This window comes from Dipodomys merriami, unplaced genomic scaffold (genome assembly GCF_024711535.1).
Source record: "Dipodomys merriami isolate MVZ:Mamm:240054 unplaced genomic scaffold, mDipMer1.0.p SCAF_11, whole genome shotgun sequence".
Lineage (NCBI taxonomy): Eukaryota > Metazoa > Chordata > Mammalia > Rodentia > Heteromyidae > Dipodomys > Dipodomys merriami.
In genome coordinates this window covers 29,650,265-29,673,041 of record NW_027202382.1, presented here as the reverse complement: position 1 = coordinate 29,673,041, position 22,777 = coordinate 29,650,265, and the positions used below count along the sequence as shown (strand labels likewise).

Genomic DNA, 22,777 nt, shown 5'->3' with positions numbered 1-22,777 from the left:
GGAGGAAGAAGAGGAAGAAGAAGAGGAGGAGGAGGAGGAAATGGAGGAGGAGGAATTATTGCACACCAGGACAAGAATGGCTCCCCTGTGGAGTTCATATAGCAGCCTTGTGCTTCATCCTCAAACTCACCCCAACTTGAGGGGCCACAGGCCAGATTAGAAGTGAGTCATCTTTAGATACCATGTGTCCACAGAGGGCACATGGAAAGTGCCACCCATGCCCTTGTATCTCCAGGGTTGTATGGCCCCTTTCAGCAGAGTGCTGGCCCAGCCCATGTTCCTTTAGGGTGAGAGGACTAGGGAATGGCAGCTGTTTTGCAGGGCCTTGGAGGGGACGTACCTGTTTGCAGTGCTTTTCCTTCCAGCTGTACTGGCTCCGTCAGCCTGCAAAAGAGACCCAGACACCTCCATCAGCCAGGGCTGAAGACACATTCTATCCACTTCCACCCTGGGAGGCAAGAGGGCATCAAGCCCAGTCCCATCCCATTTGCTTGGCCCTTTAAATCCAACTAGGCACCCACTGCCAAGGTAAACCCAGCAACCACACACCCTGGGGGTGTGGTAAGAAGTAAATAACTGAGATTGAATCGAACCCCTTTTATTTTCAGCTGGGATTTCCAATAAAACAGTAGCTGCAGATTTATTCCTACCAACCGGAGGGGGAAAATCCTATTATGTTAAAATGTTCTGTCTCCACCCTACTACCCCCCCCCCAACCCTAAGAGCTGGAAGGGAAGAGAGGGCCAATTCTTAATCTCTTTTATTTGAAGTGGGAGGGGGATGATAAGACTGACCAAATGAAAATTTCAGAAATCATAAAATTCTGTTTCTGATGGAGAGACCAAGGCCCTGGGAGCAGCCTGAATTCAGGAGGACAAATGAGAGATACCCAAGGTCATGAGGATTTAGATGTAGAGGCCAAAGTAGGTTGCCGACCAGGGAACAACACCAAAACCCTCCACTGTGGCTAAGAACCCCAGCCGGTTCAAATACAGCCGGTGAGGCCACTGGAATTACAGCGCAACGTGGGTCTGAAACTCTGGCACCTGGGTTTACAAATTCAGAATTTTCCCGAGTTTACAAAGGCCACTCAGTGCATGTCTCACATTTAGAAATATCACTGCAGGGTATACGGAACCTTCAAGTCCTCAGGCACCCTGATATCTCTGGGGTGAAGCATACATGTGGGCCAACCCATGCAGGTTAAATGCTGGATGTGTCACGCAGAGGCCTTGCCTCCTTTCGGGACAAGTTCTGCTTTTGCTTCCAAGATTGTCAGCTTTCAAGGTTTCAGGTGAAGGACTGAGGATCTGAAGTCCAAACAGCAGCTAGCTACCTTTTGGGGTATGTCTACCAGAAATTGCAAACTGGTAAAACCAGAACACAGAGCAGAATATAGAAAAATAAAGAGATTTCATCCCTCAAAGATCAGACTTCCAGCTTTTCTTCAAAAACCGGATCATCCAGGCTGTCCAGTGGCCAGCAGTGAGGGCTGTTATACCTGGTTCTCCACAGTCCCTACCGCTCCCTCATCTCTTCTCCACCCAAGTGAGTGTCCACACTCACGCCCCTCACACAACTTCCCACCAGGTGCTGAACTAAGGACATCACTGCCTTGTCTCATTCACCTTTCTCATAGGTGCCCACCCCACATACTTTACAGGGAAATCCAGAAGCTCAAAGATTAAGTTGTTTATCCCAAGTCCCACAGCTACAGGCCCAGATCTGGGTTTTGCCAAAGGACATCTTCTTCAGGAATGGAATACTTCAACCCTCAAGAGATCCAAGTGAGCTCATTACATGGATAGAGAGAGAACTGAGGGAGGATTGAGGATGGAGGGAGGATGGATGGAGAGTGGAGAGAGGATAGATGGGGGATGGAAGGAGGATGGAGGGTAGACGGAGGATAGAAGAGGAATGGAAGATAAATGGAAGATGAAAGGAGAGTGAATGGAGGGTGGAAAGAGGATGGATAGAGGGTGGATGGAGGGTGGATGGATGGAGGGTAGAAAGAGGATGGATGGAGGGTGGATGGAAGTGGATGGGGAATGGATGGAGGTGGATGGGAAATGGATGGGAGTGGATGGGGAATGGATGAAGGTGGATGAAGGGTGGATGGGGGGATGGATGGATGGAGGTGGATGGAGGTGATGGGGAATGGATGAAGGTGGATGAAGGGTGGATGGGGGGATGGATGGAGATGGATGGAGGGTGGATGGGGAATGGATGGATGGAGAGTGGACAGATGGATAGAAGGTAGATGAGGAATGGATGGAGGGTGGATGAAGGATGGAAGGAGAATGGATGGAGGAGGTTGGAGGGTGGAAGGAAGGTGGATGGAAGGTGGATGGATGAAAGAGGGTGAATGGAAGGTGGGTTGGGAATGGATGAAGAGTGGATAGAGGGTGAATAGAGCATGGATGGAGGGATAATGGAGAGTGGATCAAAGATGGATGGGTGATGGGGCAGTGGGAGACATCCCATACACCAAGTGCCAACAAAAGAACACACAACACTCATGGCTTTTAGGACTGGCACACATAAGACTTAGAGAAGACATAAAAGGTGACACATGTAAAACTACTTAGTGTGGGCTCAGTGTTAACAACTGTAAACACCACTGTCAGTATCAGACCCAGTTACAGGGACCACTGCTTCTTGGGCCCAGGAAACTGAGGCACAGAAACACAGAAGGGCATAGGTAGCAGATGACCAAGGTACAGAGTCAACTCGGAATACCCAGAATCCCATGACATCTCTCGCGGGTCCACCAGACCACCACTGCCTCAAGCTTCTCCAACGGGTGGCCCAGAATACAGCAGAGTGAGCAGTGACCATCACTGTGGCTACTGTCAATGTCATCTTCCGCCAAGGGACAAGGGGCTACTCAATGTGTTCTTTCCCTGGCTGTGTGTGGGGGTCTTAGTCTGAGCCTCAGAAAGGTTCCTTTCCTAACCAAAGGCTCTCGGCAGGTAAAAACAGGGTGGGCACAGGGCTAAAGTAGGTCTCCTCTCCTTCTTTCCATCACTGCCCTGGTGTTGAGCTTTCCCACCTCAGCAGACTCCTCTATGGCCAATAATGGGCCCATGGGAAACTCTCCTCACTGTCATCTGGCTGAGGGAATCAAAGCCCTCCAGCCCCCTCACCACAGCTGCCCACCCCCCACCAGTCCCAGCCCCTTCCACTCCTTAGTCACCAGTTTCCCAGAAGACCTGGGCAAGGCTATTTTTAGTTTCATTCCACCCTCTTCTTCCCTCCCCAAATGAATGTTAAGTTGTTCTTTTTCCATTCTCTTATTAAGGGTTTTCTTGGAAAGAAAATATTATTCCAAACCCAGAAATTTTATTTCTAAATTTGTGCAAATGTAAGTTGTAAGACATTAGCTGCATTTCACATTTTGTGCAAATGGCAGAAACAGGCAATTCGTGTGCTCCGGGATGGGGGCTGGCCAACGATTTCGATAAAATAAACCCTTTTTTAATTTAAATGCTAATGCACTGAATTAAAATTTAATAACTGAGGAAATTGAAAAGCCGAGCAGGAATATTGGAAATAAATCCAAGCAGAAACAGCTGAAATTAAAAATTCTAGAGAGTGGGAGGACAGCAGCTAAGCTGTCTTATATGATTACATTTTTTTTTTTTTCAGAATGAAGCAAAAAAAAAAAAAAAATCCTATCTCTCGCTGGCTCTAGGGCAGTAAATCCACAGTGCTGTGATTTATTGCTCAATTTTCCTGAGGGAAAAAGGCTTTCTTTCATGCTGAAATATTTCATAAATTTCAAGCCAGCATAAATTCTTAATTTAAAAGTTATGGAGGTCACATGTAGTGCATTGGTACAGTTCCAAAATCTTAAAGGAATAGCAACAACCAAAAAAAAAAAAAAAAAAAAAGGCAAAAAAAAGGGAGGGATGGAATTTGCTCTATTTTTTTCCCTTTCTCTTCATTTTGGTTTTAATTCACAAGTTGAAATTTTCTTATGAAAAAAATTCCTCCCGGATGGAGGAGTCCTCAGGCATGTGGGAAACTGATGTGTGTTTGGAAATCTGCTGCCATGGATAAAGAGATAAAGATTTAATTCAATTATAAAAAGCTTTTCTTTTTTTTTCTTTTTTCTTTTTTTTTTTTTTTTTTTTCCTTAAAGCCACTTGAGGAATTTCTGGAAAAAATTTCCTCCCTTCATTGCCCTGGAAGGGGCCAGGGTGGGGGAGGGGGGGCGATGTAATTGCTTCTCTTAGATCTCCAATCTTTTGTGCACACTGATATATTCATTTGTTATACAGCTGTTCAGCAGCGGAAAGAATGCTGGGGCGCCCATAATTCTAAGCAAATCAATCAAAAATTAATGATTTGTCATGCTTGTACAATGGAGGAAAAAAACAGTTCCTTGGGTCCTAGCTGCCTGATCTCCAAGAATGAAATGCTTTTCTGTGATAGAGAGCCCAGAGCTCTAGCTCAGAGAGGCTGAGAGGCCCTCACCAACCTGGGGTCCTTGTGGTCATTCCCCACTCCCCCATCTCCCCTACACCCCCCCAGTTCTCAGGGTGGAGGGACCACCATCTTGGAGTGGGCAGGTCCAAGATGGCTCCAGGACAATCCCTGCTCAGTGCATTTCCCTGGTGGTGGTATAATTAGGATCTTGCCTTTGCCCTCCCCCACAGCAACTTGAAAATCACTTCCTCCTGGGAGAATTGAATGGCTCCCCCTCCCCCACTAGATTTAATTTGCCCCTGTTCATTGTTCTCCCAACTCTGCTAGCATACTGCCATCAGCACTTTCCACCAACTCTGTAGCACTGAGGACATGATTCCTGGACTGTGCTGAATCGGTTCATTGGGATTATTTCTTGGAAAATATTGAAAGTAAGATTACCCAGATGGACTACACTGGCAATTCTACTTGGGGATGAAATAGATCAACTGCTCTCTGTGTGTGCGTGCGTGCGTGGGTTTGCGGGTGCGTGCGTGTGTGCATGGGTTTGCGCGCATGCACTTGCTCACAGCAATACCAGGGTGTAAACTCAGGACCTGGGCAATCTCCCATGACTTTTTCACTCAAGGCTGGTGCTCTACCACTTGAGCCAAACCTTCGCTACCAGCTTTTTGCTGATTAACTGGAGATAAGTCTCACAGACTTTTCTGCCTGGTTTGCTTTAAATGATGATTCTCACATCTCAGCCTCCTGAGTAGCTAGGATTACAGGCACCACCAATACCCAACAGATAACTACTCTTTTATAACCAACTATTCCTTCACTTAGCAGATATTTCTTGGAAACTTACTATGTGTCAAGCACTGTGCTGGGCTCCAAATGAACAGTAGTGTCCACTGGGGGAACAACTCCAAAGCTCCAGTGTTGGTGCCAGGCTTCTCCCAAGAGAGGGAAGACTTGTGCCTGCCCCATCACGGTAAAAGTCTTGCTGCTGACCAATCTTACCAACTCACACTAATGTTACATTTAAGAGTACTAATGCACATTACGTCAAAAATGTATTCTTCATATATGAAAGTCCAAAAATCAACACCTGCTTTTAAATTCTGCCAACTGGTAGACCTAACCTTGCAGGAAACTAAGCAGCCTTGGTGATGGCCACAAAAATGTGCACCCACCTGGAGGCCTGTGGAAGGCCTGCTGGAAAAGCTGCCAGGGCCCCACAACCTGGCCAGGGGATGCTTCTATGTCCCCTAATATTTAGGGAGGACACTGGTTCCGAAACATCTCAAGCCATACTGATTATATATCTTTCCAATGACCCAGATTAGACATATACTTTTCTGTCTTTCCCAGTGAAGCATAAGATTCAAATAAGAAGTCACCTGCCATTAGCTCATGGCTATAATCCTACCTACTCAAGAGGCTGAGTTCTGAGGACAGCCATTCAAAACTAGCGCTGGCAAGTAAGTCTGTGAGATCCTTATCTTCGATTAATCACCCAAAATCCCTAAGTGGAGCTGTGGCTCAAGTGGTAGAGCACAAAGCCTTAAATGAAAAGCCAAGGAAGAGTACCCAGGCCCCAGTACTGACACGCATACAAACAAACAAACACCCCAAATCAGAAGTCGCGTGCGCACTCAAGAAGCATTCATGGAGCCTATTCTGCAAGCAACAGGTTGGTCCACAGTGGGAATACACACCTGCCCTCGGGGCAATCAGATGTAAGTAGAGGGAGCCAAGGCCACTAGTTATCATAAGTAAAACATGAATCAAGCTTTAATCTGTCCTATGGGGAACAGAGAAAGGTAGGAGTGTCAGAAATGCTGGGGACAAGTGGGAGCTGTTGTTCAGGGTAGGCATTGGTAGGGAGGGACTAGCCAGGTAAAGTCTGGAAAGAGTAAATGGCTGCCACAGATCTCAGGGCAGGAGCCTGCCCAGTGTATCCATGAACGACCAGAGTGAATGAGGTAGGACAGAGATGTAGCAAGCAGTCAGTTCATGCAGGGCCTTGTTGACCTCTCAAAAACCTTGACTTTTACTCTTAGGAAGATACAAAAAGGTTTTGGCAAAGTCTAATAGCCACGACTGCTGTTAGAAACAGTCCGGGAGGCCAGGGTTCACACTGGTGAATCTACTGTAGTCCGGGTGAGCCATGGTGGCTGGAGCTGGGGCACTAGCAATGAAGGATGGTAACAGAAAGGACTAGCTTCTCACAGGACTTCGCAGAAATGACAGGGCTTGCTGATGTGAGATTTAAGAGAAAGTCAAAGAAGGTGTCAAAAATCTTCAGTCTTATCATCAAGAAAAATGAAGCTGTATCTCTTGGACACCTGAGACAATCAGCCATAGGCACAGTACCATGCAGGGCATCTGGCCAGCTAGCTTCTCCCGATGACTCTGAAGAGGAGACAGTGCAGTTAGCTACACAGTTCTGAACATAAACTTGCTCAGTACCAAGGGCCAAGGAACTGGCCTAAGGTGATGCAGAAAGTGGTGTCCGGAGTGGTGGGGCGCACATGCCCACTCACCCCACACTCCTGGCCACGTCCTCTGCACGTGACCCCAAACAATGCTACCCACCCAAGCCTTGAGGCCCACTTCCATTCACAAGGTTTTTCTGAAAATTCCTATGAAGGGTGACTGGGCAAACATTAAACAATAGCATTTCAAGAGAAAAGGAAGACACTGTTCCCCAGAAACTAAATATTATTATTATTATAAATTCCCTAATTAGACTATGCTTCATAGATCCTATGCAGTAATAAGATCTAACACATGGTACTCGGTTTTTTTTTTTGGGGGGGTCCCGTCGTGGGGCCTGAACTCTGGGCCTGGGTGCTGTCCCTCAGCTCTTCAGCTCAAGGCTAGCACTCTACCACTTGAGCCACAGCGCCACTTCTGGCTTTTTTCTTATGTGGTGCTGAGGAATCAAACCCAGGGCCTCGAGCATGCAAGGCAAGTGCTCTACCACTGAGCCACCTTCCCAGCCTGGTACTTGGTTTTTAATTTAGTATTTTCTTATGTTTTCTTTCCCAACTGATCCTGGTTGCTCAAAGCCACTGGCTGCCCTGGGTCCCAGGCCTGAGGGGACAGTGCAGGCTTACAGAGAAGATCCTAGGGAGAAAGATAAGCAAGTGTCATAGGTGTATGCCATTTTCCAGCCAATGTTTGTATGGTTCGAACTGCTCGGTGATTCTGAGCAAGGCCTTTGGGCACAGTAAGATGAATCTAATACAGTGCTTTATTCAATGACCTGAATTTGTGTGTGTGTGTGTGTGTGTGTGTGTGTGTGTCCACTGTGAACCAGTGTGTGTGTGTGTGTGTGTGTGTGTATGTGTGTGTCCACTGTGAACCAGACACCACAGTAGTGATGACTTAGTGATTTGAGCTATTCATCTGTAATTACCAACTGAGACTGGTGCTCTGAAGAGAAAGAGCTGGGTTCCAAGGAGACTAGAGGGTCAAGAGGGTGTCCTGACAGAAGTTGCTTTGTACCAGGGAGCCCCAGCACTGTTTTCGCACTCCATAGAGTGAAATGGAACTGACAGGATGGGTAAAGGAAGAACTTCTCCAGATACAGGGCAACAAGAGGGCAGTATTTTGCCCAGGTCCCTGGTCTGTGCCAGGCTTTGGTTGTTGCTGATGGCCTTTACTTCTGGAGGAGTACTCAGTGGGATGACACTAGGAGTTCCTGGCTAGATCCCCAGGTTAGACCCCAAGTCCTTGCAGAAAGTAAGTTTGATTTGTATCTATATGGTGTGACCATGAGATTATCACTAAACAAGGTCCAAGCAGCTCTCTGAGGGAGGACCCAGAGATACCATTATTGATCAGCCATATTTCCAACAACCTGGGGAATCTAAAGGAAATGAGTGAGTTTCTTCTTTTCTTCCTTACTTCCTTTCCTTTCCTTTTTTTTTTTTTTTTTTTGGTCCAGTCGTGGGGCCTGAACTCTGGGCCTGGGCGCTGTCCCTCAGCTCTTCAGCTCAAGGCTAGCGCTCTACCACTTGAGCCACAGTGCCACTTCCGGCTTTTTTTCTTTTTGCTTATGTGGTTTTTGCTTATGTGGTGCTGAGGAATCGAACCCAGCGCCTTAGGCATGCAAGGCAAGCGCTCTACCACTGAGCCACCTTCCCAGCCCCTCCTTTTCTTTTCCTTCCTTCTTTCTTTTCTCTTTCTTCCTTCCTTTTTCTTTTTTCTTGCCTATGATGTTTATCCACCACTGTCCAAGCCCTTTTAATTTCTTAAGTCAAGTGTCAAGAAATAATTCAGGTTTCCTTGGGATGGAGTTAGCATGGGCCCGTTTCCTGAGACTCTAGATACAGGTGGGCTCTTTTGCTGTCTATGAGAAATAACACAATTTGGATCCTTCTTTTAATACTGTTATCATTGCCAGTCATCAGTAGCAATAGTTGGTAATTAGTCAGTACCTGTAATCAGGTGAGGGAGTCTAAAGCTCTGGGCAGACTCAGACACCTCATACCCTCAAAGGACCCAATGGCTGCAATATGGGGACAGGGAACCCATTGCTCCCTGGCCCCCTGCCATCTCCCAGCCAAGAAATGAGGATGGTCTGGAAAGCAGTGGAGCAGAGAAAGCTCCAAGGCTGACTTTTGGGAGCAGCAGGATCAGCTGAGAGGAAATGAAGAAAACACTCAGCACGAAGCTGGAACATGGCACATGCTTAGAGAACGTCAGAGGTTGGTTGCTGGAGGAATTTTTCCCCCTAATTAAGTCCCCACCAGTAATAGACCATATGCAAAGGGCTGGAAACCCCTCTGTGCACAGACTTGGACTCCTAGGATAGAGAGGAGAAATCACAGAATTCATCTCTAAACTGGGAACTTCTGCTAGGAACAGTCAGGACAAGAGAGAATCGCCAGAAAGGAACAGAAAACACGACTAGCACTGCTATATTGGACCTGGGATCCAGGACCCAGCGTGCAGGCCTGGGCCCCACCTCATGTCCACACAAGTCTCCAGAGGGCACCCTACTGGCTCGTGGCTCATTCTGCTTCCCTTCCAGGCCCAGTTGCAGAGGTTCTGCATTGCTTTCAAGCATAAGGGCTTTCCCAGGTCAGGCCCAGGGCTGCCATGGCTTCTAAACTTTTCATCTTGAAATAGTTCGATATTTACAAAAGGGTTTTAAAGATAGCATGGGAGTCCCTATCTATGCTTTCTCCAACACAAAAGGAACTTTGGGAACGGAGGGAGACAATCAGAATTCTGCCTTTACAGGGGCTGCTGGCGGAAGCGGAACCAGTGGTCCTGAATGTGGGTAGGGGGGCTGCAAGGCCAGTGGGGGTCTGAGCTAAGTTGAGCTGAGGCTGCCTCTCTCAGGACCAGCACTCAGAGAGCTTTCCAGGCGTACATGGGGAAGGAGGCCAGCGGCCTAGACAGGAATACTCATCCCTGGACATCAGCTGAGCACAAGGCTTATCACTTACCAGCCATGACCTCAGATTACCCCAGTCCCTTCCTCTGTAAAATGAGGGTGAAGGAACTCGGCTTAGCTCCTGGAGCATGTGGTAGGGGTGACATTAGCTAATCAGTCATGTAATTGGAACAGGGCCGTCCCATTGCCATGGCTTCAGCTGGGCCCATTCACAGAGTAGGAAGAGCCCCAGCAGGGACCAGACTGGCATGCAGGAGTGGCCAGTGTCCACTGACCACCTGCCGTGTGCCACTCTACTCACTCATGTCCCCAACTACAGAACAAGATGGGGACGTGTCCATCCCTGATATCCAGGTAAAGCCACAGAGGTGGGCTAGGTACAAGACCATCTGGTAAAAACTCAGCCAAGAAAGAAAGGACTCCAACTCAGGTGCTCTGGCTCTTAGCTCATCCTTTCCAGCTCTCGATCACCCTGCCTCAAGGCTGGCAGGTGACCTTGGCAAGTGACTTTTCCCATATGAGAAAGCATACCCACGCTCCTCTGGTTGCAGAAAGGTCGCTGTTTGTTTTCTTTTAAAAAAGAAAAAGAAAAGCATCTCTGTTCTTCACAGTCACACAGTTAATCTCTCAATTTACAAAAGAGCAAGTCACATGACTGGATTCCACAAAAATTCTCTCTCCAGGTTTATGATTTTACAGAAAACTCCAGGGAAAACCGCCTGGAGCGAGTTAAAACCAGATCAGCCATAAACCATGTCCTGGTACAGTCTCACCAAGCCAAGACTCAGATTACTCATTAAATATGTGATAAATATTCACTTCAGATCAGCAGGAAGTGGGGGTGGTGATAAAATAAAATTTAAAATAAAAAAAGAAAATCTTTTTTTTTTGCTTCCTGGGAAATGAAATCTATTACAAATACACAAAGGGCTGCAAACTCCACATGAAACGATCCCAAGAGTTGGGACCAGATTTGGAAGTTACCCCTTAGGTAAGTTTAAATGAGGTTAAGTAGGAAAGAGGTGTCCCCCAGTGCTTTCAAGGAACCCAAGCCTTAAGCTCCCTGTGACACAGGTAGTTTCTCTGGGAAGGAGCAAGAGCTAGAGAATGGGAAGAACTTTCCTGTCACTTGCACTCCACAGCCCTCAGCTCACCGATCTGCCCAATGAAGCCGCTGGACTGACAGCTTCTCAGATACCTTCCAACCCTGACAGTTGGAGGTGGGCAGACCTGGATTTAAATCCTGCCTAGGCCACGAAGTCAGTCTAACCAATCACATCCCCTAGCAGCCTCCATTTCTTCCAATGTAAAATAAAAGACACCCCACCACAGGTCTGCTGATAAGCAGATGTGATGGTTTCAGGTCTAACATGCTCAGCCCAAGCCTTCAGTACTGAGTGAGTCACAGGGCTAGATGATGTCATTAAGATAGCATGGATGGATGATGGGAAGTAAGATTCATGTACACAAAAGACAATTCTCTACCAGGCTTGCTCTTCCAGGATTTATTTACCATGACAGTTCTCAGTGCAGAGTCAGGAGGATGATGAGCTGGGTTCCAACCCTGGTTCTAACACTCACAAGCCAGGGAAGTCACTTAACCTTGGTGACTCAGTTTCCTCATCTGTCAAATGGGGACAGAAACAGTGCTGACCTTGCAAGGTTACTGAGGACTAAAGCCCGTTTCAAACAGCCACAGAGGACTCTGAATAGTGCCTGGAACACATTAAATACTGTGTAAGTATCACCTACGCAAATAATTATTGTTATTAAACTCATTTCTCAGTAGTGAACTCTAGCTATAAAATGATCATTAACTGCCAGGCATGGTGGGGCATGCTTGTAATCCCAGCATGAGGTCCCGGGTGGACTGTGAGTTTGAGACTGGCCTATATAGCAAGACTACTCTGTCTCAAAAACAGTTTTTTTGTTAGTCTAAAAAATAAAATGATCACTTATGAATTGGTAAAGTTCTTTTTTCTCTTTGTACCTCCGATTCCTTATATATAAATTAAGAGAATTTTGTGCTAGTGGCTCACACCTGTAATCTCAGGAGGCTGAGATCTGAGGATTGCGGTTCAAAGCCAGCCAGGGCAGGAAAGTCCATGAAACTCTTATCTCCAATAAACCACCAGAAAACCGGAAGTGGCGCTGTAGCTCAAGTGGTAGAGCACTAGCCTTGAGCTGAAGAGTTGAGGGACAGTGCTAAGGCCCAGAGTTCAAGCCCCATGACTGACAAAAAAAAAAAAGAAATTTTCCAGGATAGGGTGAGGATCTTCCTAGCTGTGAAGTGGGCTGATTCTACTCCCTGTCTTTGCTCCTGCTATCTGCTGGCCTCCTCCAGGAAGTCTTCCCTGACCACACTGATAATGAGTCCTAGATCACCAGGGACACATGAACACAACCAGGAGCATTAGCCTTTCTGTACCCTTGCCTCCAGCCATGCCCACTGCATAGTTTTGAGGGCAGGCCGCTGTCCCGAGCAGTTCTTTGGCTCTGCAGTACCCAGGGCTAGGTCTGCACTGCATACAGATGGCATGGCATAAAGGCTGGTAAACTGGCTTCACACATGAAGAAACTGCACTGCCAGTACTTGGAGAAGCGTGGTGGAGAATGGGGTATAGGGAGTCATCTGGTCCCAGAATGGCACATGTATTTCATATCCAGTGCAAATCCAAATCAGTTAGTAGAGGACTCTGGGGCTACTTTGGAGCCCAACCAGAGAGTGCGTGATCAGTCACTAATGCCAGCGGTGCATGTGATAAAGCTGGGTGCAGCCTGCCTGCCTCTCTAGTCTAAAGCCTGCCTTGTACAGGTGGAGAAACTGAGGTCCCCTGGCACCCAAAGCACCCCCTTTCAGGTCACCACATTGTCATCAGCAAAAACATTCTCACCCAAAGGAACTATGGTCTTTCAAACTTGGGAGCAAAAAGAGACATCAAAGGCAAAAGACCAGAGAAAATAAATATACAGGAAAAAAAAAAATATATATATATATATATATGAGTAAAAGGCAGGGCTTACTTTTGTTGTGAGAGGAAAAAAAATCATTAAAAATGAGATGTTCTAAGTATGAGTTGTTTTGTTTTATTTTTGTTTTTAAAGAAATAAGTCTGGTGCACACACACAAAGTTGAAGTCTTATGAATTCTTACTGCAAAATAACTCCTGACCAGCCAACCACAATCTCTATAAATATATCACAAGATCAACAGTCCGGGCAAACAAGGGAGAGAGGAAAGGGTGGGGGGAGAGCAACTGCATGAATTTTTTTTTCAATATCAAAATAGTTCCTCTCACAGTTGGAAAGGAAGAAGTCACCCACTTTCCTACAAAATGAGAGGCCCAGGAAGAAGGGGAAGATTGTAACTCTACACATCCCAATGGGCGCCTGCTGAGAAATCTGCACAGCCAGACTATTTTGAAATTATTCTACAATTCTGTTTTCTTTGCAGAGGGAGAGGGAAAAAAGAAATCTGGTAGTGTGAATTCATTATGGCGTCCCTGGGATTCTGCAGAGTGGGGACAACAAGTCAGACTCGCTAAGGTCTCCAAGGCTAGGCCAGGAAACAACAACAGAAAAGTCATCTAGGTCTTTTAAGTAGAGGCAATTTAACATAGAGATCAGAGAACACGGGTGATAAAGGAGCTGAGATGCTACAGAGGGGGCAGAAAGGCCACTGACCAGGTAGCAGAGTATGTAAGGAAACTGCTGCTACCACACCTGGGCCTGGAGAGAGAAAGCAAAGAAAGAGCATCACCTAAAGTCAGCTATCCAGCAAGAAGTAAAAGTAGGGCAAAGACCACTCCCAAAAGGGAGTGCTGGAGCTACACAGAAAAGGCCCCAAGAAACATAGAATAAGGGAGGACAAACATTTTGGCTTCTTCCTTCCTCGCCATGTCCCATCTTCCTGCTTGAAGGCCAGACAACAAAGACACCTGGGAAATGTAGTCCCATATAATAAAACAACAGCAAATGGGAAGGGGCAGAGCCCTGGTAGAACACAAGGCTGACAGCTCACAGAGGCAACTCCAGAAGCACTGGGTGCTGTCCTGTACAGCTCCCCTGAGGATCTACCTGAGTCAGCTTCCCCATAGGATTCTCTCTTCCTCACAGGTGGCTTGGGGGAGGCTGTACTGTACAGCCTCCTTCCCCTGGATGCACCCACCTGGTAGGATCACAGGCTCTGGGATTAAAGGAACCCTGAAGTCTAACCATCCAATCACCATCTTCAACATATAAGATCACCAGAATACCCAGAACATAGCTATCCCCAATTATGAACCCGGTGGACCCTCCAGAAGTTCTTATTCTTGGACCAGAGTGATAGAAGCAGAGGCCCTGTGGTCCCAGTCTAATGTCAGTGGGGCTGGCAACAGCCACTCTGAGTCTAGAGAACACTTTACCTTCAAGCCTCTCCAGACCCACTCGAGCTCTCTGTAGCTTTTTTAAAGAGTAACATAAACAGCAAAAGCATTTCCCACCCCCTATCCTGGCACAGACCAACCCCACGAACCTCTCTGCCATGGCTCTTGCTAAAGTTGGATTTAGCTACATTCTGGGAAGAAAGAAAGTGTCATTTCCTTTCTTCAAGGCTCTATTGCTGCCTCCCCCAGGCCACAGGGCCATCTCCCTCTCTGTTACCTTGAAGCACTTATGGCCTGGGCCATTCAAACAGTATTGATCAAGCAGCTGGGTACTCAGTCATCTTTTTATGGCCTGTCTACCCAGCTAGACCATCCATCTTCCCGGGGCAGAGGCCATGCCTCTGGATTCCCCAGTGCCCACCAGATGGTCAAGCACACATGCATCTGTACACCATCCTTAAAGGGAAAGGTGACTCAGGATGCTGGAAGTCTGAGTCTGGGTGAGGCAGGAATACTATATTCTACCTATGTTCCACATACATTTGATTGACAAGAGTTGTATGTCTACAACTTCATTTAATTCTTCACCAGGCAGAAACCATGGTTTCCAAAAAAGAAGCAGGGGTGTGGGTCACTTTGTCCAAAAATTACATCATGACTAGCGGCCCCATGTCTTCCAAGAGAAGTGCCAAGTTCTCTCCTTTTCCAAGATGCTGTATCTTGTTCTCTCGTGAACTCAGTGTATTGAATATAATTACTGGTGGCTGTCACATACTAAGCCCTGTGAAAGTGGTGCCTATTGTCACCACATGTATCATCCTTACGAGGCCTCCAGTTTTCAAATTCATTTCAGAAGTCAATCTACAGCTGGGAGCAGTGAAGCACACTTGTAATCCAAGCTATTTGGGAGGTGGAGGTAGGAGGACCACAGTACTAGGTTGGCTCAGCAAAAGTGAAAGACCCTATCTTAAAAAACAAACAAACAAACAACAACAAAAACAACAACAAAAACTACCCAAGCACCAGTGGCTCACAACTATAATCCAAGTTACTCAAGAGGCTGAGATCTGAAGACTGTGGTTTGAAGCCAGCCCAGGCAGGAAAATCTATGAGACTCTATTTCCAATAAACTATTCAGAAAAAGCCAGAAGTAATGCTGTGGCTCAAGTGGTAGAGCACTAGCCTTGAGCAAAAGAAGCTCAGGGACAGTACCCAGGTCCTGAGTTCAAGTCCCAGGCTGGCAAAAAAAAGTTTCTAAAAAGCAAAAACATTTGGCATGGGTCAAGTGGTCAAGTTCCTGCCAAGCAAGTATGAGGCCCTGAGTTCCAGCCTCATTATCACCAAAGAAAGTCAACCTATCACAACATCAATACATAGCAAATGTTACACTAAAACTATAGAAAATGTGCACATTAACCCAAACTGAGAAATTATAGAAGATCTTACAACTTCAGCGTTAAGAGACAGTTGAAGACATAGTGTGTTTCTCAGGAACTGCCAAAGGGACTGACCTCCCTGTACCAGGTAACCACCAATGCCATCAGGTGGCTTCAGTGTACAATGCACAGGACACCGTCATCAGTGCACAGCTGTTGAGCCAGAAGAACTGTTGCACATATAGAAAATAAAGGCCTGGAAAGAGAAGACATAGCACCAGCTCACAGGGGCCTGCATGCAAGCTGTAAGCACCTCTCATGGTCCAAGCTTTGTCCTTCCTGGGCCAGGCCCAGCCTGAGATATGATCACAAGCACTGAGTATGTGCTTCCAGCCTGGTTATGAAAATGAACATTCCAGCTACCAGCTCATGGTCTGGTCCATAGCGATTGAACAAACAAAACACCCCAGGTACCATACCAGATGAAAAGTGGCATGTGGCTCAGATTGCTACATCTCTTCCCAGGTCCTTCTACAAGCCTCTCCTGAGCAGCTGTGCAGCTGAGCTGCCTAGTGCCCTAGTGCCACCTCATGCCACTTCTAACCTGACTCCATCCCAACTGCTTCACTTACTCATGTTTTTTTCTTGGATTTTTTTGTTTTATTTTTTGGGGGGTCTGGTCGTGGGGCCTGAACTCTGGGCCTGGGCGCTGTCCCTCAGCTCTTCAGCTCAAGGCTAGTGCTCTACCACTTGAGCCACAGCACCACTTCCAGCTTTTTTCTTTTTGCTTATGTGGTGCTGAGGAATCAAACCCAGGGCCTCATGCATGCAAGGCAAGCACTCTACCACTGAGCCACCTTCCCAGCCCCTCCTGTTATCTTTTGATGCCATAATTTTACTTTGGGGAACAAATTCTATGAATGTGATACAGAAAAAGAAAAGGGTTTCATGTACAAAGATGTCCACTGCGCTCTTTATAGTATGCACAACAGTGTAAGCCAATCTCTGCTTACACGGGAGGGCAATGGTGGAATGCTACGTGAAACACACATGCTGATCTGCAATGACAAGAAGAGAGTCAAAACCACGTAGACAACTTTGCGTGAGGTTTACACAGCCTGCATGTACAGAATCCCCAGAGCAGTAGCCTTGCGCCATTCAAAATTGAATGGTATTTTCCTCCTTCCTGCTTCACTTCCCTTCTGCTATCATTACCATGTTTGAGGGGAAACTCATTGTACTTTAAAACACTCATACTTCCCATCTGGAAGGGTAGGAATTGGGCAAGGTGACTGCCCAGGGTTCCAACTTCCTCTAGACTAAAGAACTGTGACTATAAAAGTTCTATCTCCTGTCTGCCCTAAGGGCAGACCCAAGTACATACCTATCACTGGGCAGTTCAACTCCCAGTGTATTCAGGTTCCAGCAGGAAACCTATAACCCAGCAAGCAGACCTCTAGGAGACCTTCAAGCTACAATTTCCTCTTGTGGAAATAAGAGTCCCACAGACTTTGCTGCCTGGGCTGGCTTTGAACTGGGATCTCAGCCACCTGAGTAGCTAGGCTACAGGAATTAACCACCAATGCCCAGCCTGGAAATCTCTATTTTACTCCATTTCTAACAGAGTAACCCCTGGATATAGAGCCTTCACACTGTAAGTAGTGGTAACCATGATTGCGGATGAGGACTAGTATGTATTAACATACTAGTATCATATGCCAAGGACTCTACAAGGCTTATTAGCTATGTCTGATTACTAGTATTCTCAGGGATTCCAGTATTTCAGGGGATTATTCATGCACCTTACAACTGGGGAAACAGCTGGTGAACAAGACATTCTCTACACCACACAACTGGGATAAAGAACCATAGCATCACTTTCCTGGGACTTCCCAGAGGTCCTAAGTTATACATGACTAATTAATAAATTTTAGTTAAATTTTGTTTTACAATACTAGAGATTGAACTCAGGGCCTTGTGCTTGCCAGGTAGGCATTCTTACCGCCGAGGCACCCCTCCATCCCTAACTTTTGCTGGTCCTGTTTTGAGACAGAGTCTCACTTTCTGTCTAAGTGCATGCCTGGGCACAATCCCCTTATGTTAAGCTTCTCATGTAGCTAGGATAGCTGGCACACACCACTGCCTCCAACTCTTCACGGAGAAGGAGTCTCTCAACATTTTTTTTTTGGTCGGTTGTGGGGCTTGAACTCTGGGCCTGGGCGCTGTCCCTCAGCTCTTCAGCTCAAGGCAAGTGCTCTACCACTTGAGCTACAGTGCCACTTCTGATTTTCTGGTGGTTTATTGGAGATAGGAGTCTCACGGTCTCTCCTGCCCGGGCTGGCTTTGAACCGTGATCCTCAGATCTCAGCCTCCTGAGTAGCTAGGATTACAGGCGTCTCTCAACATTTTTATCCAAGTGACCCTCGAACCACCATGCATGCCAACCATTTCAACTTCCCAAGTGGCGAGGATTACAGGTGTGAGCCACTGACACGGGGCCAATAAAGATAACTTTTTATGGATAAAGAAACAAACTCACCTTGGCCAAGGCACGTGTTCTAAATCACACAGCACTAGTCAACAACAGGGCCAATACTTAAACCAGAGCTTATCTGGCCCCAAAGGCCAGGCCATCAACCATCATGTCATCTAACACACTGAAAAGGAAAGCAAATGGGAGCTACATAGTGCACCTTGATGTTCAGTCACTGAGTTTGCCTAGACATGCTGAGCTTCCTTCAAAGATGGTTATTACAAGGTCTACAGCCAACTTGGTGAGGAAAAATAAAGAATCAGTAGATTGGAACAAAAAGATGGATCCAGGGTGAGAGTAACAGGAGGGGCAAGGAGAATACACCTTCCTAGCCAGGATATTCCAGTTCTGGATCCTTCTAGAATGCTCTTTAGACCTTCTAGAATACTCTTTAGCCCTTCCTATTGCTCCTCAAACCAGCCCTCTCCATCCTGCTCTTGTCCCCTTATTGAAGGGCTTTATTTCATTTCCTTTCTTCCCTTCTTCCTGGTTTCACAAGTGTAGTAAAAAGTTAATGAATCTATAAATTGCTCACTGGTTTTAAAAAAGAAAAATAGCTAATGGAAATTTTAATGAAATGCCCCGTCTACACAGATGATGGCAAACCCAGGACAGGAACATCTGGACTCAGTGGTTCAAACGTGGTGGGTGCCAGGTAGACCTGAAGACAGGGGCTGGAAGAAAGTGAGGGTATCAGTGCATCTCCATCAAAAGATGATCGTCTGGCTCCCTCCCAGGCTTTAGAATGGCTATTGCCACTACAATCATCCTCAAACTAGAAAACTCTGAAACAAGGAAAAATGGCACCGAACAACTTTGGTTCTCCTCCAACCCCAAGCTTGAGAAGCCAAAAGACAGTGTACCAAGGGACCCATCTCGACATGCACGGCCCACAAATCCTAAGAATGGTAGCAGCATCCTTGAACAAAATCAGGCTCAAACCTGGGCCCGATTCTGGTTTTGCCCATTCTTCCCAGTCATTCTCTGGGGTTGTTGGGGAGACAGCAGCACACTTGAAAGAACAAGAAGAGCCCTCACTCTGACTGAACGCTTTGGCTTCCAGCCTGCAAGTTCTTTTCTCTGAGGTCTAATGGGGTGAAGTAAGATAGAGACAAGGAGAGAAAGACAAGCAGAGTGAGGGCCTGAGAAACCAGAAATGATGGAAGGACAGGGACAGGGGCAGGCCAGGGCTGGGCCATGGCACATGCTCAGGAGAGGGGAGACAAACCTGAGTGGTTCTAGTGACAGTCCGGGCCAAGTCAAGGTACAAAGACACAGATGCCAGCCCATCCTCAACCAGGCACAGAAAATACCTGGGAATCATAACCACTATTCTTAGTTTCCAGAGATTCTGAAGCCTCTTTCTCTTTGTTTTTCCCCCCTAAACCAGTTACAATTAGCATGGAGGGATATAATTACGTTGTTAGTCTAATTGCCTGTTTGAAGCAGGATCTACGGGGGTTTAATGGAAGATTTGAAGGGGGGGGCAGATAAAATTAAAAGTGGAGGTAATCACAGAAGAGATGTACAACGTGACTTTCTTTCCAGGTAGAGTCGGGCATGCACTTCACATAGGCCAGCGAATTGCCTCTGTGTCAACTCCCTAGCCCAGCTGGGCAGGGAATGGCTCGACTTGACTGGAAATTGATTTTGGAGATGCTGACCTAATTAATCAGGAAATAATCCTAGAAAGGCCCCTCATTCAGAGGCCTTGCACTATTATTGGCAATGACACACTTACACGTGGGTGGGCAGTATTTGCCCAGGCAGCGGCAGCCAGTATGGTGGCTCTGTAGAGGGACTTTCATGCAGGAAAGCAGAGGGGAGCCCAGAGAGGCACAGTCCCCTGGAGGCAGAAGTCAGAAGGAGGCAGCTCAAGGTTCAGCATGGAGAGACGTATTCTCCTCTGAGGAGAGAGTCTGACAGGTAATGAGCCCCTGGACAACAGAGGCACAAGTCCAATGGGGCTGCAGTGAGGATATGAAGGAAGCCGCTGTGAATATAACCAATACCCTTGAGTGGTTGTACAAATGACTCCTAAGCTCAGACCACAGGGGGTCTGAATGGGAAGAAAAATTCTCTTCTCATAGATGTCCATCGTGCCACTGATTGGCATGTGCAGGATGTGCGCTCTGGAGCCCAGCCATCCAAAACAGCTGCATACGTAGCAATTTGTTAATACCCAGAAGCTCCCTCCACACGGAAGAAGGAAAGTTCCAGCCTCGAAGTCCAAAGCCAGGCACTGTCTTGGGCACTATCCACCACCACAGAGCGGCCTCTCGCTCTGTCCTGGAGTCTCCCCTACCACTGTCTGATCCAATCACAGCATGTGGGTGGAGACCAGGAAGCCACTATTTGAGCTTCATTTCTGCCTCTTGGAGGCTGAAAAATAGGGAGAGATCAACAGCCCTACTGCCCTCAAGTCTCCCCTGCTGGAGCAGGGGGAGGGGCACCCTAGTAACCTCCTAGTGTGCAAATATAGAGAAACAGCAGGCTTGCCTGCCAGGCTGGTAGGGGCAGAGACAGTCCACCTAGGCTCTGACCCTTCTTTTGGAGCCCTGGTTATGCCCCACATCCACAGAAGAACACAGCCTTCTGTACTGGCCATGAGTTCAGGGGTGCCTCAGTGCTCACCTTGTACATCTGATCCAGGCATGATGGCTGGCACACACAGGCACTCAGATACACAGATGGCACAGACTAGTCAGGTGATCTGACAAAGTAACCTTTTCAGTCCACTAAAGGCAGTAGGTTTAAAATATTTCAATTTCAGGATCTTGGAGGAGAGACTTCCAGAATCCTTCTTGAACCTTCTAATTCCCATGATCACATGCCTCTGGTCTTACAAGTGGACAGCTGTGAGGTGCAGGGTGTCAGTTGCCTTCTTTAGGGTCCTGATGCACTCCACAGAAAAGGTGAGAACTTGGATTTCCAGGCAGAGACCACCAAGCGGGTGCTTCAGAGGTAAGAATGGCAGCCATTCCTTCTGACTAGGTGAGGCTATACATAGAACTGCCCAATCCCAAATCTGAGGCGGCCTGGGAGAAGTTGTGGTGTCAGGTTTTGTGTACTCCTCCCTGATTCGTGTTGGACAGTGATGATACAGTGTGATGTGATACAGCCATCAGCAGAAAGGTGGTGAACATTCCATGGCTCCATTTATGAGGCTGCAGTGTATATGTGACCCACAGCAGAAAGGCTCACTGGATTCCAATAAAGAGGAGGTTTGGGAGACACAGGCTGTAACAGCTGGAGAGGCCAGGGGTTATGATACTTCCTTAAAGTCTGCTGGATTCTGCTGATGCAAAGCCTCAGTCAAGATGGGAACTAGCCTCAGGGAGACACAGAGCCACAGGGCTCTGACAACGGCCTCATGCTGAGCTTGGAAACCATAGGCCTGAGCTCTCCATTGAGCTCAAGTGAATGCATGTGGTTATGGAAACAGGTAGTAGAAGGGATCTAGTATGCTAAGCCCTGTCTAGAACTTGCTGTCCAAGGAGGTCTACATGGTGTCAAGTGCAGGGCTCCATGATTACTGAGTGCCCAAGCAGCCACCATACAGCCACACACTAAGGACTTGGCCACCCACCTCTCACTGCTTGTGGCAGTGCGATGAAGTAGGTGGAGGAATTCCCGTCTCCACTCTTCAGAGGCGGAGACAGAGGATGTCTGGGATCAAGTACCTACCTCAAGCAGGAACCCACTCACTGTCTTATTCAGATCTGTCTGAAACCAAATTCCAACCAACCAGTGGAGGGTTCGCTTAAAAGCTCTCTATCAAGACAGTATGCTCTTGCTTCTTTGCTCCCTTCCCATGTCCTGCCTTCTGGCCTGGACTTCAGGTGTGATTTCAGTGGATGACACAGCTGGGTGACAGTGAGCCTTTGCTCAGCAGGGGAGAGAAGATATGCCGTCTAATTCTTGAAATGGAACACAGGTGCTGAGCATAGTAGTAACATGCCGTAGTAGCTGTGATCCCAGATCCTTAAAGGGGGTGGAGGTAGGCGGACTGAAGACTACAACCAACCTCAGATAAAAGTTAACTAGAGACCCTACTTCTAAAACCAGAAGCAAAAGTACTGGGGACCTGGGTCAAACAGTAGAGTACTGTTCAGCAAGTGAGAGGTTCTGAGTTCAATCCCAGAACCACAGAACTAAACCAAACAATAGACAAGGGCTTAGTTAGGTCCCAGAGAAAGCAAGAGGAGGTAGCCATAAGCTCCTCAGGAGGCAGGACCCATCCCAAACAGGATGGGCTGCAGGAAAGAAGCAGGTGCATCTGTCTGTCTTTGAAAATGAGCATACCCCTGCCAGGCATCCAGGGAGGGTCCCAGGACAACCAGCCACCTCTGTGGACTCATCCAAAGGCATGAGGTCCTGGCTTGCCGATTGCCAGGGACAACACACAAATGCACACTCCATGCACCTGGTCCCACCATACCCATCCTCAAGGGGTATTCTCCTACCTCCCTTGTAAAAACTGGGGAGCTGAAGCACACAGTTCCCCCACCCAACCCAGCCACACTGTTGATTAGCACACAGCGTGCTGCCCACCTCACGTTGGTAATTACACACTGGGTCAGGACCGCGGTCCTCCCTCTACGTATGGCAATGCCATCAGGGACTGAAGATGGGGCATCTCGAAGGCATGAAGGGCTTCGTGTGTTTCTAC

The 22,777-nt window shown here is 47.3% G+C and overlaps 1 protein-coding gene across 10 annotated transcripts in view; it reads right to left on the bottom strand.

Annotated features, from left to right (window-relative positions):
• Window positions 1-22,777, bottom strand: part of Znf618 (zinc finger protein 618) — a 155,371-nt gene that overhangs the window by 69,803 nt on the left and 62,791 nt on the right. For all 10 annotated transcript variants that reach the window (XM_070012101.1, XM_070012075.1, XM_070012065.1 and 7 more), the window contains exon 2: window positions 341-384. In XM_070012101.1, coding sequence (XP_069868202.1) covers window positions 341-384 — 44 coding nt within the window. The remainder of the gene's footprint in view (window positions 1-340; window positions 385-22,777) is intronic.